At 48.0% G+C, this 18,060-nt stretch overlaps 1 protein-coding gene across 1 annotated transcript in view; it reads right to left on the bottom strand.

The window, feature by feature from the left end:
* ptprk (protein tyrosine phosphatase receptor type K) overlaps positions 1 to 15,827 on the bottom strand; it is a 38,519-nt gene extending 22,692 nt beyond the window's left edge. Inside the window, exons 1-6 of the mRNA XM_062468090.1 lie at positions 15,747 to 15,827; positions 13,650 to 13,731; positions 12,616 to 12,731; positions 12,064 to 12,238; positions 8,354 to 8,647; positions 95 to 397 (exon numbers count right to left, since the gene is read on the bottom strand). Coding sequence (XP_062324074.1) covers positions 95 to 397; positions 8,354 to 8,647; positions 12,064 to 12,238; positions 12,616 to 12,731; positions 13,650 to 13,731; positions 15,747 to 15,827 — 1,051 coding nt within the window. The remainder of the gene's footprint in view (positions 1 to 94; positions 398 to 8,353; positions 8,648 to 12,063; positions 12,239 to 12,615; positions 12,732 to 13,649; positions 13,732 to 15,746) is intronic.
* Positions 15,828 to 18,060: the final 2,233 nt, after the last annotated feature.

The raw sequence follows: 18,060 nt of genomic DNA, 5'->3' as shown, positions 1-18,060 counted from the left end.
ACATAGGGGACAAGGACACAACATGACATATGGGACAAGGAGACAACACGACATAGGGGACAAGGACACAACGCCAGGACACGGGTCCACCTACCGTCCTCGTCCGTCTGGATGACGGTCTCGTCGCTCTCCTTGCGGCCCTCCGGGTTGGTGAGGATCATCTTCAGGCTGACGTTGGTGTTGGGGGGCAGGCCGGCCACCACGTGGCGGGGGGCCTTGGGGTCCATGTCCAGGCAGCCGGCCCTGCTCTGGTTGAGGGCGCTGTGGTAGTGGTAGCAGATGGTGACGTTGAAGGTGTGGCAGCGAGTGATGTTGTAGCCCAGAGACTCCCAGTCCACGGCGATGAAGCGAGCCTGCGTCTCAGCTATCTTCAGGCTCTTAGGGGTCCGCATGGGCTCTGAGGAGAAGGGGGGCTGTTAACATTAAACTGGTTTGTGTGTGTGTGTTTGTGTGTGTGTGCGTCACTGCACTAAAGTGTCTACAGGTTGTCTATAATAGACCAGAGACTGCTGGGTGAAAGCTGTTGACCTCTCTCCATCTCTCTCTCCGCTTCCACCTTCCCCTCCTCCCCCCCCCCCTCCCCAGCTACTCCCTCTCCCTCCCCCTCTTCCTGACAGAACAAGCATTTAATAAACGCCTGCTGAACCCCCAGACTGAAATTCAATTTCTGCTGTGCGCGTCGTCAGCCGGTGACATGATAGTTCAATAGCAGGAGGACCATTTACACACACACAGATAATTACTGAAACAAAAGCAGAGAGGGGGAGATGGCAGACAGGGAGACAAGGACACAGGCGCTCATCCCCAACAGGCACCTCTTCCTCTAACAAGTCATTATCTTCCTGTCAGTCACTCACACACACGCGCATACACAGACACGTAAAGACATGCACAGACACACGCGCACGCAGACAGACAGACAGAGAGTGTCATTTCCGCAGGAGAGGATTAAACGTGGACAGGTCTGGAGACACATCTGAATGATGGAAGGATGGAGAGAGGAAGGGAGTGTTGATAGGAGAACCGTTTACTGGTCTGGTCAAGGTCAGAGGGAGGAGAGGAGAGTGGATGAGAGGAGAGGAGAGAAGCCTAAATTAATGACCAAATACAGATCATCTCAGACCTGGGGACAATATTTAAATGTCAAGCAGACAATAAGAACTTCCTTACAGTACGTACACACACACACACACACACACGCACACACACACACACACACACACACACACACACACACAATGTTCAACCACAGACCTTAACACACAAATATGAATACTGTTTGCTAAGAAGACAATAGCATAACCTCCCTCTCCTCCACTCCTTCCCTTCCTCCGTCCCTCCCGACATCCATCCTTTCACTTCTCCATCTCTCTCCCTCCCTCTCAATCTTTCTCTTTCTTTCTCTCTTTCCCTCTTCCTCTCTCCTTCCCTCTCACTCTTCCTTTCTCCATCCTTCTCCTTCCCTCTCACTCTATCCCTCCCTATCACTCTCCTTCCCTCCCTCTCTCTTCAGTGTGTTCCTCGGCCCCGGACGATGATTAACAAGGTGTGTGCCTTCAGTCCTGATCAATACACCTGATCTCCTGCATTAACTTTACAGATTAGTCTCACACACACACACACAAACATACCCCTCACACCTTTAATAAATTCCATCGATCATCTGTGATGCTAAAATCCAGCAGCTTTTTTCGGGTTTAAATTTAAAGGAGATATAGTTTCTGGAGACACACCCACAAACACACACACACACAGGGACAGACACGCACGCACACACACAGATCACCATGGAGCAAAGCTCTAGGCAGTTTGTTAACTTGTAATCTAAAGATACCTGAATGGTGTGGAGTGGAGTAGGGAAGGAGGGAGGGAGAGAGAGATATGAGGGGAAGGAGGGAGGGAGAGATAGAGGTATGAGGAGAAGGGGGAGGGAGAGAGAGATAGAGGTATGAGAGGAAGGAGGGAGGGAGAGAGAGATAGAGGTATGAGTGGAAGGAGGGAGAGACAGGGGTATGAGGGGAAGGAGGGAGAGAGAGATAGAGAGGTATGAGGAGAAGGAGGGAAAGAGAGAGAGACAGAGGTATGAGGGGAACGAGGGAAGGCGAGAGAGATAGAGGTATGAGGAGAAGGAGGGATGGAGTGTGTCCAAGTGGGACTTGTCCCAACAATGTGGCCTCTCACTCCCTGGTGTCCCCATCTCTGGGGACAACACATCTGTCACAGAGAACAAAGACTGCTCTAACACTGTCTGAGCAACAACACTACACAGACATCTCTCTCTCTCTCTCTCTCTCTCTCTCTCTCTCTCTCTCTCTCTCTCTCTCTCTCTCTCTCTCTCTCTCTCTCTCTCTCTCTCTCTCTCTCTCTCTCTCTCTCTCTCTCTCTCTCTCTCTCTCTCTCTCTCTCTCTCTCTCTCTCTCTCTCTCTCTCTCTCTCTCTCTCTCTCTCTCTCTCTCTCACTCACTCACTCACTCACTCACTCCCTCACTCCCTCCATCTCTTTCTTTCACTCCCTCCATAGTGCTCCCTCTACCATCCCTCTACTTATTTATTTTCTATTCTATTTATTGCTCATATTTCTCTATATCCCCCTCTCTGTTCAACCTCCAACAATCAACAATCCACAAAAACAGACATGCCCACTTGCGCATCGACAAAACTTTCTCAACAATACAAACACACACACACACACACACATACTCTCAAGAGACTGAACACACACATTCAGCAAACTGAACATACACACACACTGTGAGCAGACTCTTCCATCAGCTATCTGACAGTAGGAGGCATGGAGGAACATTGGATTCCCCTTCCTCCTCTCCTGCCCTCCTCTTTTCTCCTTTCCCCCTCCCCTCCTCTACTTTCCTCTCCTCGCCTCCCCCCTCTCCTATCTTCTCCTGCTTTCCCCTCCTCTCCATCCCTCCCGTCCTCCCCTCCGTCCTCCTCACACCAGAGGCAGAAAGATCTTGTTCAATTATATCATGCTAATTCACGGCTGTGTCTTCCCAGGAAGGTAAATATTGTTGTAGTTCTGAAGGCTCAGTGCACACACACAGACACACACACACACAGACACACACACACACACACACAGACTACAGACAAAAACAGACACCTGGGCCCATACACACAAAGATACACACACACACACCAGGCTCAAAGAACAACACACTGGAGAAGCATAGAGGGTCTGTCTGGTGGAATGGTGGATTAGAACTGTAATTACAGCAGCAGTCTTCTGTTTGCTCTCAGATTACAGGACCGCAATTCCCAGAATTCCATTTTACCAAGATTCAGCACACCAGTTTGACAGACATATATACAGAACATTTAACAGGCTAGATAAGAAGTGAGAAAATGTCCATTATAAAGGTGAATCCTCTCTTCTCTGGAAGTCTCTGTCTCCCTTAGTAAGAGAGACTAGCTGAGTCTCCCCAGTAAGAGAGACCAGCTGAGTATCCCCAGTAAGAGAGAACAGCTGAGTCTCCCCAGTAAGAGAGACTAGCTGAGTATCCCCAGTAAGAGAGACCAGCTGAGTCTCCCCAGTAAGAGAGACTAGCTGAGTATCCCCAGTAAGAGAGACCAGCTGAGTCTCCCCAGTAAGAGAGACTAGCTGAGTATCCCCAGTAAGAGAGACCAGCTGAGTCTCCCCAGTAAGAGAGACTAGCTGAGTATCCCCAGTAAGAGAGACCAGCTGAGTCTCCCCAGTAAGAGAGACTAGCTGAGAGTCTCTGTCTTCCTCAAGTGCTGCTTGTCAGAGCGCTGTTACTCACACAGGAAAGCACCCTCTCTCCATTGCTTCATCACTTTCTCTCACCATCAATTTCTTTCTTCCTCCTCACACTCACTCCTTCATCAATTTCTCTCGGTTCCTATTGCTCTCTCTACCACTCTCTCCCCTCCTCTCTCTCTTACTGTTTGGATTCACTCAGTGTTCTGTAAGTCTCTCTCTCTCTGTCTCACACACACACACACACCTCCTCCTTCTTTTCCTTCTTTCACTGTATTTCTTCATTGCTCCATCCTTGTCAATTTCACCCCCACCCACCCCAACACCACCCACCTGTCTGTGGGTCAACTGTGTTGAGATTAGGTGAGGGGGCTGTAGAGATGAGGGGGGGGGGGGCGTCTGGCCTTCAGATCTTCTGGTTAATAACCTTGTTGATTACCTCATCTCTTTATCCCCGCCACCCCACCCCCGCCCCCTCCTATGGTCCCCACCCACCCCCGTGGGATGCCTCATCGATGCAGACAGCAACCAATCACACAACAGCTGCCCACACATTTCCCATAATTCAATTTCTCATCTCATCCAGCCTCACATCGAACCACTCCAAAATAACACTTGGCCAGCGTGTGTGTGTGTGTACGTGTGTCCGTGCATGTGTGTGTGTGTGCGTGTGGTTTAGTGAGATCCAATATCATTAGGTTTTAATTGTGTTTCTAGCTGGTATGTGGTCCCCCGTGGTCCAAGCTGGGCCTGCAGGGAGGCTGAGGAGAGCAGGATCTCTAATGGTCTCTGCTCCATCAACCTCTGCTGCCTCGCACAACACATCTGCCTAATGGTCCCCCCCCACACGCACGCACGCACGCACACACTGTACATCAATACTACTAAGGGAGGGAGAGAATAGCCATTAACTCTCTCTAGACAAATATCAGTAAATAAGAGATAATTGTTAGTTTAATTCCCTCCTACATTTATACAACTATAGCACTTCTTGGGTTAGACCCTCTCACTTCCTGGATTAGACCCTCTCACTTCCTGGATTAGACCCTACCACTTCCTGGATTAGACCCTACCACTTCCTGGATTTAACTCTACCACTACATCGGTTGGACCCTTCTACTCCTTGTGTTGGACCCTACTTCTTTCTGGGTTAGATTCACTTCAATGACTTAATACTCATATCTCTAACTGTTTCCCCCTCCTCATCTTTCCAGCTCTTTCATTCCTCATCTATCTTGTCTCTCTGCAGTGAGAGCAGTGTCTCTCCCTTCCTCTCTCCCTCTCTCCCTATATCCACCTCTGTCAATCCATCTCTCTTTATCATCTCTGTCCCCTCCGCCCCCGCCCCTCTGTCTCCAGCACCTGTAGCTGCCACCAACCCCCCCCCCCCCCCCCCCCCCCACATCCCAACTCCCAGGCTTCAGACAGGCTTGGCTGAGAGGGGGAATCTATAATGTGACTGAGCCATCTGTTACTTAGAGCATGCAAACAAGACCAGTGTTTGGATCCTCCACACTCACAACACGGTTGTTCACTTACACAAGTAAGAAATGCCTCCTGCGCGTGGTGAACTTAATTAAAGTCCTCAATTTTCCATCTCAGGCTGTCGATTTAGGGAGAACATTTTTTTCCTCGAAAACCGTTCCACATGCACGGCTTTGTACCCAGCCTGAATGAAACTGCTGGGGTTCAAAGTCCAGCTAGGCAGAAATATGTTTTTTAACAGCAGATTTGAATCCATCGTTTTGGGTTTCGATGTGGGTGTGTGGCTCCTCTGGAGAGTAAGGGACCTGCTCTGAGGGAATATCATGCAGGATACCATCCCCTTCTCCTACCAATTTATTTGATGAAATGTTCATCACAGAACATGAGGGGTGTTACTGAAGACCGAGGAGGAGGGTAGGAGGAGAGGAAGGGGAGAAGGGAAGAAGAAGGGGTGTGTTACCACGGTGAGGTTAGGTTACTAAGGGTTAGTTTATTATGGGCTGGAGCATGTGCTAACAGAGGCATCAGGCACCAAGACCAGGCCTCTGCTCCCAGGAGGAGGGTGGGGGCATGGGGTGGCAAACTCAACACTCCATCTATTCATCCACCTCCATCCCTCACTCTTTCTGGCTCCTCCCTCCCTGGCTCGCCCTCTCTTCCCTCCCACTGAAACCCTGGACTGAAGGGGCTGGGGGGCTGGGGAGGGGGTGGTTTGGGCGACAAAGTGGTGAGTCCCTCACTAACTGCCCTGAGGATAGGAAAGCCATCTAGCGCCTCTCTCTCTGTCTCTCTCCCCAAGCTTCCGTCCCCATGCCACTATGACTGTCATCTGTGTTACTGAGCCGGCAAACTCATTTGGCAGTCAGAATGCTTCCTTTTTTCCTTTGACTAAAACATCTAAATATCTCATAGCAGTGGTAACTGATATTAATAAGACTCAATACCACTCAGAATAAAATATTTGGTTCACTGAGGACCAAGACTCTGCCAGTCCGTCACACTGGGAGAGTTAAATCCAGTGCACCTCATAACTACTGCCATCGATAGCTACAACAATTGAACAATTACCAGCCAATATATTTAATAATCTTCACATTCTTGTATGTGTATCTCCCTCCAACTCCCTCACCCCCCTTCTTTGTCTATTTTTCTCCTCCACCCGCACCCCCCTCCTTCCCTCCCTCCCTCTCTATACCATGGTGATGGCAGGGCAGATTCAGTGTGAGGGTATTCAGATCAATGGTTGTAATGAAATCCCCCTTTAGTGAATGGGCCAGTTTAACAGCAGGCTGATAACCATGATAATATTCAACGCTTTATACCTGTGGGTGTGTGTGTGTGTGTGTTTTTTACTTTATACGAGTGTGTACCCAGAACGAAAGGGAACTCAGCCATGTGTTAAAGAAACTAATTTCTATGGCTTGGAGGGCCTCTGAAATGAACGCAGTCAAATAATGACTGTTAAAATGAGCTTCTTAATAGTGTTTCTGCCTGCAGGGCCTATCACAATCAATATCAGCAGCTGAGCATTGATCACCACTGGCAGTTCAATATGCCAGGAGGGAGGGAGGGGGGGGCACTTAGAACCATGCTTCTCTCTCTGCCACAGAACCCTTCTTGTAGAATCCTATACCTCAACCCTTCTAGAATCATCGAACCCAATTAGAGAACCCTATTTACGACACATTGTCATACACACACTGTATGACAAAAAAAAACGTTCCAATAGAGTACTCGATGGTTCTATGGACTGTCACTTCCTAATTAACCGGATTCCTATTCCCCCTGAGCTACACTGGTGTTCCCCTGGCTCAACTGCCGACCTAAATATATGATAATACCCCTTTACCTGCACTAATAACCCCCACAGACACAATGAAATCCGTTCTAGCAAGTGAGGTTCTTGTGTATGTGTGTGTGTGTGTGTGTGTGTGTGTGAAAGAGAGAGAGAGAGACAGAGAAAGAGACATAGAGAGAGACAGAGAGAGAGAAACAGAGCGATAGAGAGAAAGTCATTTCTACATGGCCCTCTAAGCCATGCTTCCATTCCAGAGGAAGGCTCCAGGACAGCTCATTCAGTGTTACAGCACGGAGCCATGATCAATAGACTCTCCTGCAGGAGCATGCTGACATTTGTACAAAATAAATTACACAGAGAGCATAGAGAGCACACGCACAAATATACATATAAATACAATACTGGTTCTCTGGAGAGTAGCCTATAGCTCTCTTATAATGCCTTTTGTGTGTGTGTGTGTGTGTGTGTCATAATGCCTGCTCCCTCAAACCCACAGAACCACGCGCTCCAGATTGTGAATGTTAACGTCAACTTTCCAACTCTTCATCCTCCACCCCCCAAGCCTCCCTCCTCCTCATCCCTCTACCTCTCCCTTCGTTCTCATATCCCGATCTCGCTCCACCTGTCTCTCATCTCTCCATATCTATCAGTTCTTGTATCTCTCTCCATCCTCATCTCTCCCTACTCATCTCTCCACCTCTCTCTCTCTTCACCTCTCAATTTCTCTCCCTCCTCATCTCTGCCTCTTTCTCTCCGTCCTCATCTCTCCATCTCTGTCTCCGTGCTTCTACATATGAGTTCTGAATCTCTCCCCGCCTCGCTAGTCCAGGCGCCATGGCAACCTCCTGGAGTCAAGATCTAGCCTAGCATCCCATAAATGAATGAGACTCCAGTCCTGGGTGAGCCCTTAAAGACCCCCAGAACACACACACGTGTACTCACACACACACACACACACAAACAAACACATAGATATAAACAGAGGCACACACACAGACATACAGATACACAAATACAAACAGACGAATACATACCACTTAATTTCCTGAGAAAACAACATGAGAGGAGCAGTGTGTCTGTAATAGCCTTGGGCCACCATTTGTATGCTAATGAGACACAGCAGCCCATCACACAACAGGTTATACTGGAGAACACGCAGGAGAAGAGAAGGAGGTGAGGAGAGGAGGGAGTGGAGGTGAGGAAAGGAGGGTGAGGAGAGGAGAGAGAGGAGGGTGAGGACAGGAGAAGAGTGTCAGGGGTGGAGAGGGGGATGAGAAGGAGAGTTGAGAGGTCTGGATGAAAGGACAAGAGACAGTGGTGAGCCATGTTCTGCTCACCTGCACACTTGGTCCTGGTGATAAGGGGGGGCCCAGGCATGCCGGTGCCCCCTTCTTTGGGTCGGGTCAGCAGAACCCTGATCTCATACTCTGTGTCTGGGTCCAGGTGCCACAGTTTGTAATTGGGGGAGTTGACAGCGTGTGTCTCTGTCCAGCTCCCTGACGTCATCCTGTACTGCACCTCTTTCAAGATGATTGGTCCGTCGCCAAAGATAGAGTTGGCGTTGAGCTGGATCAGCAGGTAAGTTGGGCCGACGCCTAGCAACTGGGGTGGGGCTATGGGCCGCGGGGGCTCTGGTAGGAAGAAAAAACAGGAAACAAAAGGATGAACCTGAGCTGTGATTGGTGGAAATACAGGAAGCGGTTTAGACCAACACTGTCACACACATGCACGCACGCACATATACAAACACTTCAGCGTAAGACTGCTGGCCTCACTTATTTAGTGACCCATAGCTCATAATCTATCGAGATGAACAGACAGGTTTTTCTGAGTATGGACATGTTCCTTTTAGTCTGTTGAGTGGTTTGTTTTCCTGCCTAGTTATCTCTCATATTCAGGTAACTGAAATACTTTGTTCTCATTGGTGCATTCTGATGATCCAATTCTCCTCCACAAATTACATTGCAGATCTTTGTGTGGACTTGGACATTTTCCTTTATATTACTTAATAAAAGTGTGTGTGTGTGATTATTAGTTTTTGTGTATGTGCATGTTTGTATGTGTGTGTGTTGTGTGCATGATGGTGTGTGTGCGTGCGTGAGAAGTCAAGGTTTATTGGATTTTAAAGCGACCACCTAAAATGGAGCAAGCAGGAGCATCTTTGCAATTTATTTTCAAACACAATTAATTAGGTGTTGGTGCTGTTGGTAGGGGAAGTCATTTTGAAGAGAACAGAGTCCATCAGCGGAGGAAACGGTGGAGGAGAGGAGGGGGAGAGAGAGGGAGAATAGAGGGAGAGAGAGACAGAGAGAGAGAGAGAATAGAGGGAGAGAGAATAATGGGAGAGAGGCAGAGGGGGCCATTAAGATGCAGTCAGGCAGCATCCTATCTAATGTGAGGCTGTGCCTGCAGGCCACAATCACTCTGACTTCATTAAGACGTTAGGAGAGAAAACATCAACAGAACCCAGCAGGTCAGGATTGACGCTGGTACTGCTACACTACACTAAAACACTACAATACTACAGTACACAATAACACAAAACTCTATACTACACTGCAACATTTAAAGATTACACTATTTCTCGAATACAGTTTATATAAATGTACTACACTTAGAAAACAAAGATACAATTATTTGCATATTGCTAGACCCAGACAGACAGTACAGTATATACACCTAAAAACACATGTGCATGCGACACACACACACAGGAGCGCACAAACATGCACACTCATACCCTCGAGGACATTCACAGTTCAGTTCTGACAGAATTTAACTCCTTCTAAAAACACTTGAAAATGAAAAGTTCAAAACAGTTCTCTTGTGGTTTAAATCAACCTAGTTTTACATTTCTGTAGTCTCAGAGCTGTGTGTGTCTGCAAGTGTCTTGCAGTTTGCGTGTGTGTGTGTGTTGACAATGTGTCTCGATTTTAGGTGTGTGTGTGTTTTCCTGGCATCATTACCAGGCCTCATCAGGTGGGGCTTGGCAGACAGGAAGTCGGAGGTTGTCACACAGGAAGCGTTGTTCCCAGGGATGAGCTGGCAGGCATGGTTTCATCTACGCTTAAAAAAGAAATCTCCCAGAACCCTGCTCTGCTGCTGACAGCCGTCTCCATACCCTCCAATCAGACTCTTGTTTATGGCACCATGGTGAGCACGCTTGCGAGTGCATGCACACACACACAAGTACAACACTGTTGTACTGAAACACACAAACACACACTAAAGGATTCAAATAGAATAAAAAGCCTTCAGGATGACACTTTAAAAAGGAAATGTTTCAACCTCTGTGAACAAGGGAGACTATGCAGAAAGATAGAATAAAATAGATCCAATAACATTGTAGATTAAATTATATACGAGATCCTAATCAAGCTATGGCTCGTCACTGGTGAAGAACAGGGTAATAAGAGAATGTTTCAAACCATTATTAAATGGGATCTAAAGACAAAATCATTCGGAGTAAACTACAATTTCGAGACACTAACAGTAGTCCTTCAGTACAGGAACCAACTGTAATCCTCAAGTACGGACAATGCTCACCAGGCATGTTTGTTGTTAGTTTATGTTCACGTCAGCAATCTTGTCAATACAGTTTAGTTCCTACAAGAGACGTATGGAGTGGGAGGGAGGGGGTGGTGGAAAAGGGCAGGCAAGACGAAAGAGAGAGGTCACTGTGATGGAGGACAGCGGACGCACAGAAAGGGATGAAGAAGGTAAAGGCGAAGGTGGAAGTAGGGCGGTGGAAGTAGGGCGGGGGTAGAAAGAGGGATGAAGGAGGCAGGAAGGGGAACGAGGGGGAAACAGGAGTCATGGTGAAAGGAGGAGGGAGAGGAAGGAAGGATGCAGGGGGTGCGAGGGGCGGGAGGCGGGAGGTTCCCGGGGTGCTTAGCTGAGCGGCTGGTTAGTTCCTATCCTCTGGGCCGTCTCAGATCAATACCCCCCCCCCCCCCACACACACACACACACACACACACCCCACGCTGAGAGAATCTAACACTCCAACAGTTTCATTTGTTACTGAGAGAAGCACACCGCCGCCGGGCGCGACTGTCACTGGCGGTTTGGCGGAGGAGCCGCTAATAAACTACTGGCCTCAGGTCACTCTCCGGCGCGACCGTGGTCATGCCAGCTCTTGTTACCGCTGAGCCGTATCGATGGCCCAGAAATATCCCGGAATATCAGCGTCGAGCAGATATGCTGCTTTCAGGCGCCCTGTCATCGCGACATGCAAAACCGGATCCTGGTATTGTAACGGTGACACAACATGTAAACTACGACTTGGTTTGAAGGAAGCTCTGCTCCTGTTCACACTACAACTAAAACTGCCTAGTGTCTAAGCATGAACAACAACTCCCATCAACAACCTATGTGAACTACTACGACTTACCAAAACTACAACTACAGTCTCCCATCACAATACGATTCAGAATCCATATCAGAGCATAGGGATATATTGTTATAAACTGTGCGGACAGTCTGGCCATATTAGCTACTTGGATTTTGCCTTGGTTGCATACTAACCTGTTAGTATATTAGCTTGTACCCTGTTAGCTTTTAGCCTGATTGTGTATTAGCTTATTAGTGTTTGGCCTGTTAGCCTAGTAGACCCCTTGCAGCATCAGCAGCATCCCTTTGGTAAGGCCAATCTGCATATTCATGTCCAGGCCTCTGATTCATTTGAATAAACAGATGCTACTAGTGGTTCCCTTCGCATGTTTATCTCCTGATCTCAGGGTAATGAATATTTAGATTTCCCTGCGATGAAAGCGTCTGCGTCGTGGAGCTTTGAGAACTCAGCTGCATGTACACGTCAGTGTAAGGAGAACATGACAGGCTGTTGACATGCGGTGGATGTGCTAGTAGCTACAGACATAGATGTGTGTTATACTGTACGTGTGCATATCACAGATGTTATGTATGTCAAGTGATGTGTGTTGTATGAATGGCATGTGTCATGAGTGGCATGTTGTCAAGTGTCATGTGATGTCTGTGTTTGTGGGGGTGTGATATGGTTTTGATATAACCAAGGAGACACACACACCTCTGACAAGGAGCCCAGCAAAGTTGGACACGCCAGAACCTCTTCCTGATTGGGTGACACAGCGATAGAGGTCTTGATCCTGATTGGTGACTTCCTTGAGAATGAACGAGGCAGCGAATCGTCTGTGGTTGATGTTCTTGGTCTGGGCCACTGGGATATCCTCTCCATTCCTCCGCTGAAACGACGCAAACATCAACAATAACATCAACAGTTCCCTCCATCTCTCTCAACATGTCTCTCTGCCTCTCTCTTTCTCCTCCTCCTTCTCCCTCCCCCCCACCCTCTTCCTCTCCATCCCATCCACACCTACAGATCTTTCCTCCCTTCCTCCCATAGTCCCCCCCTCCTTCCAAGTTCCTCCCACCCTCCCTCTCCCCATTTCATCCTCTCCTCCTCCCTCCCCTAGTCTTTTTACCTCCTTTTCATACCCTGGCCCCTGGCCCCTGACCCTCCCCATCCATCTCTTGCCTTTTCCCCTCCTTCCTTCCTAGTAACCTCTATCCCTTCTCGACTCCCTCTCAGCCCTCCCTCCTCGACTCCCTCTGTGTGTACCTGCAGCCAGAGCTTGTTGTTGGTGGTGTCTCTGCCAGTAGCGATGCACTGGAAGGTGGCATTCTGGCCTGCGTTGACTTCCACGTCCCCCAGACGCAGGAAATGAGGTGATTTGTCTACGGCAGGAAAACAGTTACAGCCGTCATAAACGTTGTCACGGCGACACGGTCAATATTGCCCTGCGGTCACCGGCAACCACTCCTAATGACCGCCTCTTAACTCATCTGTCAGAACGGCACACGTGGAGGCTGGGGTTACCACACACACACAGCTAATCTTTTCCTCGGTTCTGCCACAATGTGCAGTTACAAACACTGTACTTAACATAAATTATGCATGTTTTTTTGTGTTTTTTTTTACTTTGAGGAAGAAACTCTGTAGCCCGTAGTTGTTTTGGTTTCATTAGTGATTGCGAGTTTAATTGTCTTCTATAATCCAGACACCAATTGAAATACCAGTCAGTGAGCTCCAGGGTTAGTCCGCACATTAGCCTGAGTAGCACAGAGAAGCGTATTACAGCAAACTGATTAGGTAGCACTGAGCTTATCATGCAGCACATTACTAGAACATAGAACATTCTATAGAACAAACAATTCCCAAAACATAGAAATACTAAGGAAAAACCTTCCTAGAGTTAAAACTATTTCACAAAGCATAGCATTCATACTGTAGATATGACTGGAGTTCTGAACATATTGGCTGCTTTATTAATGGGTTAATTTGCTGCTCACTGAAACTCTGCTACTGTCTTATCTACCTCCTGCATTACCTCTCCCCTCGTTCTCCATTACTCACCTCTCATCCACTCTCTCCTCCAATACTCAATTCTCATCCACTCCTCTACGCTCTTCCTTTCCTCTTTCTACCTTCCTCTCCTTCCCTCCACCTGTCCTCGAGTCATACGTCCCTGCCCAGTCCCGAAGTACTAACTAACCCGTAGTTAGCTGTTGCTCATGCCTAACTAATTGACTGTATAGTGGGTGTTGCAGACGTCATCCGCAGGTGTGGTAGGGTTGTTAGTGCAGAAGACTCACCACAGGGATAGCTAAGGACCTGAATGTCATCAACTGCTATGAAGCCAGCCTTGCCGTCAGACACCTCCGCCTCAAAGATGACCTGGACAAGAGGATGAGAAGAGCAGATTATCAATACAGTGTGAAACGTCTTTAATGCATCATTTTGATCGTGTGTATGTGTGTGCACATGTGTGTACCCCCACACACACACACACAAACACACTCAGCCAGCTGGCATCAGTTGAACCTTTAGGACCTGTAGTCTGACTGCTCAGAGAGGCCCATCAGTCTTTACTGGGGTCTGAAGTGGCCAATTTTAGGAGGCAGTATATGGGAGCTGTGAAATTACTGTTTCCAGTCCAGAATGTTGTTCCTCCCCCCCCCCCCTTCCTCACTGGGGTGCCAACACAAAGAGGAGAGGTTCGAACATGTGTGTGTGTGTTTGTGTGGAGGGCAGGGGGGGGGGGCATTCATGTAATGACAGCAGGCCACCTGCTGTGCCTCCATCATGGACCTTGTCTCTCCATTCCTGTCCTCAGCCCGCTGTTCTAGAACCTGGATTTACAGCCACCTCAGAGAACAGCGAACACTCACAACACTGCAGAAAACACTTCCTGTTTTTCACAAGTGCTAAGTATTACATATGGGCTCAAATTTGAACAAAGGGTTGAAGAACATTCAAACCTGTTTGCTTCCAGGACGGTTAACTCTGCCTCTGAACTCAGCAAACCCAGGGACATGCTGACACATTTATTTTAGGGACCAGGACTATTTGTAGCACTCTTCACTTATGTGCATTAGAATATCTGTTTAGGAACCATTTAACATATAAAGGCTGTAAGGCTGTGCTTGATTAAATACACTATGCTAAGTTATGTCAGTTGTGTCTGTCTGTCTGTCTATCCTCTCTCTGGCAGTCTTCATGTGCAGATGTTTTGTATTGCCCCTGTTGCTGCTGGATTGCGTGATAACTATGAAAGTATAAGCATGTGTTTGTGTCTACATGGACAAGCATGCATTCAAGGTTACCCTGTCTGCCCAGGCATATTAATCAGCTCAAGCACGCCTTAGAAGAACACACCCAGTCAGAGACTTAAGCAAACAAACAAGATAACAAAATACACACATACACACACACACACACGTCTGCCAGAGAAGGGGAATATTTACTTCTCTCTCATCTCTTCACCTGTCAGAGACGGAGAGGCAGATGAGGAAGCACCCCCCCACCTCCTCTCCTCCACCCTTCCATCTCATTCTCCCATCTTTCCCTCTCTCTCTTTTCCATCTCCCTCTCATCATTTCTCGCCCCTCAGTCAACCTCACCCCACCCAAAACACACACACACCCGCCCCCTTCCCCCTCCACACACACACACACACACACACACACACACACACACACACTTCTCTAGCCCCCCGCCCCCTTACACACACACACCTGTCTTTCACCCATTTCTATTCCCCATCATCATCTTCTCTCCAGACGTATACCCTCTCCTCCCTCCTTCGCCCCTTCTCCCGCCCCTCCCTCCCCATCTCCTCATTATGCTGCTGCTTGGTGCTCTCTGGATAAACACTGTCAGAAAACAGACCTATATTGATACATATTTGAGAAGGGAGGAAGAGGGAGAAAGAGAGAGAGAGAGCACATGAAAAGGAAAGTCTGAGAGATAGAGAGAGAGAAATATAAAGAGAAATATAAAGAGCAAGAGAGAGCACAAGAGGAGAGAGATATAGAGAGAAAGCAGAGGAATAGATTGAGAAGGTAAGGAGAAGAGAGAAGGTTTTATATTTCCCTGGGAGCAGCCAGCTCGCGTCATTCATCATTCCTGGAGGGAAATATGCTGTGAAATGTTTGCCTTTAAAGAAAGATGCGTCCATATCTCCTGGCTGCCAGCCTGTGAAGGCTGTCGGAAAGGAGGATCCATTACTACCCATCTATCCTTCACCAACCCCCCCCCCCACCACCCCCACCTCCGCCCCCCCTCACTACCCATCCCTCAGATTCCGACTCTTCGTTCCAATCAATCATGGCCACCGTTGCCTCGCTGAGGGGCGCGGCGCTTGCCTGGGCGTCTTGATCGCCATTAGCGGCCAATCAGCTGCTCATTACCATGATGCTGCACAGATCCCTGGGTAATGGAGTCTGCGATGAGAAGTGACGCTTCATCACTACTTCCTGTTCCAGTTTCATATCAGCGAGTAACCAATGCAAAGGAAGCCTCCCTGATGAACCTTAAAAGTATGAAGATATTCAACAATATCCTGCCCTAACTCTACTCTGTCCTCTCCTCTGTCCTCAGCTAACATTGTGTTTCTCTAGGCCTGGAAACACAACTACAGAACAGAATCCCGTTAAAGACCCGGGATGCTTCCCTCATCAATAAGACCGAGGATCCATAGTGTATTTTAGATACAGTAATGATCTCTACAGACTCTCGTTAACACTGATTACATTACCTACATGGATTTCCTGCCCGGCGCTGCTTTGTGAGAGAATACTATGATGGAACAGTGGAGCACTAGACCGGCTCAGTCAGCATCCTACAGGAGGGTCACACACACACACACACAGCGATATACGCACAGGCATATACACACAGAGATGTGCACACACACAGAGATGAGCACACACACGTATGCCCGCACACACTCACACTGTCAGGGCAGCCAGCAGGCACCAACACACAGTGACTCACACTCTGACGCTCATGGAAGTCCTCACTTGTCACTCCATTAATTAAAACTTTCATGTGGCAGCACCCACGCACCCACAAAAACTCAAGCAACCCCCCCCCCACCCCACCCCCCACACACGCACACACAACACTTACACACAGAACTTGCTTTGAGAAGTTTGCTGGTCTGAACTGCAATAGTTTTAGCAGGCTTGGTCATACCCAGACAGCAACTCGGGTGCTGAGCAGAACAGAAGCAGGTCCAAACCACACACACACACACACACAGACCAGCATACAGACAAACACAAATACAAACAGTCTAGCCCTCAAATTCTCCACAATCTGAATGGAAATACTTCTTCACATAGCCAACACACAGTTCTGCCTCCTGTGGTGTTTCATGGCACACCAAATGGGAATTCACGTTGAACTTTCCTCCAGAAACCCACTTCTCTACACGTCATCACCCATTCCTTTAGATACGTTTGATCACACACACACACTTAAAACATTAATCTCTTAACACATACACGGACACAGACGCACACACATCCCAACGACAGACAGCCAGCAATCAGAAAGCTTCGAGCTTGGACGTGTTTACACACGTTGTCTGCAGGTGTCAACCCTGTGTATCCAGTTGGTAACATCATTAGTCACAGGTGACACACACACCTGTGTCTAACGCACAGAGCCAGTCAAAAGGGACGAGAGAAAGACAGAAACAGTTAGAGAGAGAGAGAGAGAGAGAGAGAGAGAGAGAGAGAGAGAGAGAGAGAGAGAGAGAGAGAGAGAGAGAGAGAGAGGGAGGCATGCTGTTACAGGCCTGCTAGCATCATGAGTCTCCCTGGGGATATCAGAAGGTATTAATTAGAAAGTGTCTCTCTCCCAAACGACACCTTATCCCATGGGTGAGACCCCTTATTTAGAAGCTAGTCTGCCCAGGCTTGCCGCTCTCTCTCACACCTACACACACGCACATACACACCATCACTAACACAACGTTTTCTCTGGTATGAAACAAAGACATGCAATTACCAGTTGTGACCAACAGGGACAACATATTATCCAACATATCACACTCACACGCTCTCCTCGACATGTCAAGGTAGTTCTGTCACTATAGAACATGGTCAGAATAGAGTCCTGAATCGAGTACACACTCCAATCTTCAGGTGTCAACCATGTATATTCGATAACACACATACGTCTTTAGAACGTACAGACACAGAACATCTAATAGAACGTGAACACCAAACAGCCTATGGAACGTACAGACGTAGAGTGATACCACACTGAGACACAGAACACCATAGTGCATCAGCTACTATATCAGCTAGTTGATATTCTGTCTCAGTCAGACGTGACTTGCGTTGACCACAAAGCTGGAGAACGCAGCCTCTCCAATTAGCTGCATGTCAGGCCGTGGTGTTCATTAGAGAGAGACACACACTTACACACAGATATGCATGCGCACCCACACACACACAATCACACATCGACTGGCACTTACACATGCGCACAGTGGATAGCACAGAAGAGTGCACACACACACACGTACACACGTACACACTGGCAGTAAAATGCTAATGAATCAAACTAATACTGTGTTGGCAGGACTAGAAAGACGAGCTCAGTGAATCAAATCCCACAGACAGATAAATAAACTATCTGAGAGATAGAAGAAAGGAGGGATGAGGAGAGAGAGATATTGAAAGAGTGTAGGAAAACATCAGACAAGGTAGA

Source organism: Osmerus eperlanus, chromosome 8 (assembly GCF_963692335.1).
Source record: "Osmerus eperlanus chromosome 8, fOsmEpe2.1, whole genome shotgun sequence".
Taxonomy (NCBI): domain Eukaryota; kingdom Metazoa; phylum Chordata; class Actinopteri; order Osmeriformes; family Osmeridae; genus Osmerus; species Osmerus eperlanus.
This window is presented reverse-complemented; position numbering and strand designations above follow the sequence as displayed.